Source organism: Otolemur garnettii, unplaced genomic scaffold (assembly GCF_000181295.1).
Source record: "Otolemur garnettii isolate 467f Iridium unplaced genomic scaffold, OtoGar3 scaffold00008, whole genome shotgun sequence".
Classification (NCBI taxonomy): Eukaryota; Metazoa; Chordata; class Mammalia; order Primates; family Galagidae; genus Otolemur; species Otolemur garnettii.
Window position 1 is genome coordinate 12,470,935 of NW_003852403.1, and position 1,062 is coordinate 12,471,996.

At 38.1% G+C, this 1,062-nt stretch overlaps 1 protein-coding gene across 5 annotated transcripts in view; it reads left to right on the top strand.

Moving 5' to 3' along the window:
* P4HA1 (prolyl 4-hydroxylase subunit alpha 1) overlaps positions 1-1,062 on the top strand; it is a 78,261-nt gene that overhangs the window by 22,219 nt on the left and 54,980 nt on the right. For 4 of the 5 annotated variants that reach the window (XR_002771742.1, XM_003783567.3, XM_023509643.1 and 1 more), the window contains one exon: positions 302-453. Coding sequence is in view for 4 of the 5 variants with exons in the window: in XM_003783567.3 (XP_003783615.1) it covers positions 302-453 (152 nt within the window). In the remaining variant the exon portion in view is untranslated. Of the gene's footprint in view, positions 1-64; positions 133-301; positions 454-1,062 lie in introns of those variants that run through there. The other variant, XM_023509644.1, reaches the window with a different exon arrangement.

Genomic DNA, 1,062 nt, shown 5'->3' on the forward strand with positions numbered 1-1,062 from the left:
TGCATGCCACCATACTCAGCTAATTTTTTGATTTTTTGTAAAGATGGGGTCTTTCTGTGTTTCCCAGGCTGATCTTGAACTCCTGGACTCAAGTGATCCTCCTGCCAGTTTCTCAAAATGCTGATGATACAGGTGTGAAACACTGTATAAAACACTCTAGGTTTTATAATTTTACTTTAAAAAGAAATTGTAGGTATAGTTTAACTCAAAAACTTCTAGCCTTTTTTCCCTGAGTGCTTTACTAAATGTATTTTTTCTATGAAGTGTGTGTATACTCCATTTTTATGTTTTACATCTATAGATGGGCAGAGAAGTTAGATCGGTTAACCAGCACGGCAACAAAAGACCCAGAAGGATTTGTTGGGCATCCTGTAAATGCATTCAAGTTAATGAAACGTCTAAACACTGAGTGGAGTGAGTTGGAGAATTTGGTACTTAAGGATATGTCAGATGGTAAGTCTGAGGAGCGTATTGAGCCGAAAAGAGTGTTCAGTTTTATAAGTGGATTATTGCATGGGTACATTTGGTTTGAATAGAGTTAATTTAGTCAAGATCTTGAATTCTTTGATTAAAAAAAGTAGTTTCTGCTGTTGGTAACTAATACTGGTGCCTTTTCTTTTGAAAGCTGCAAAGTGAATAGATTATTTGGCATATAGCTTCATTTCAGAGAGATTTTATTTTAGGATTACCTTCATACTTTAAAAATGTATGTATAGGCCTGGCACCTGTAGCATAGTGGTTACAGTGCCAGCCATGTACACCAAGGGTAAGTGGGTTCGAGCCCAGCCCTGGATCAGCTAAACAATGGCAACAAAAACATAGCTGGGTGTTGTGGTGGGTTCCTGTAGTCCCAGTTACTTGGGAGGCTGAGGCAAGGGAATTGCTTAAGCCCAAGAGTTTGAGGTTCTTGTGAGCTGTGACGCTACAGCACTCTATTGAGGGCAACATAGTGAGACTCTGTCTCCAAAAAAAAAAAAAAAAAGTATGTCTTCAATCAATTTTTAAAATGTTGGGAGTGTTACCATAAAGAGAAGGGTTAGCTTTGTTGTACCTACCTTTTTG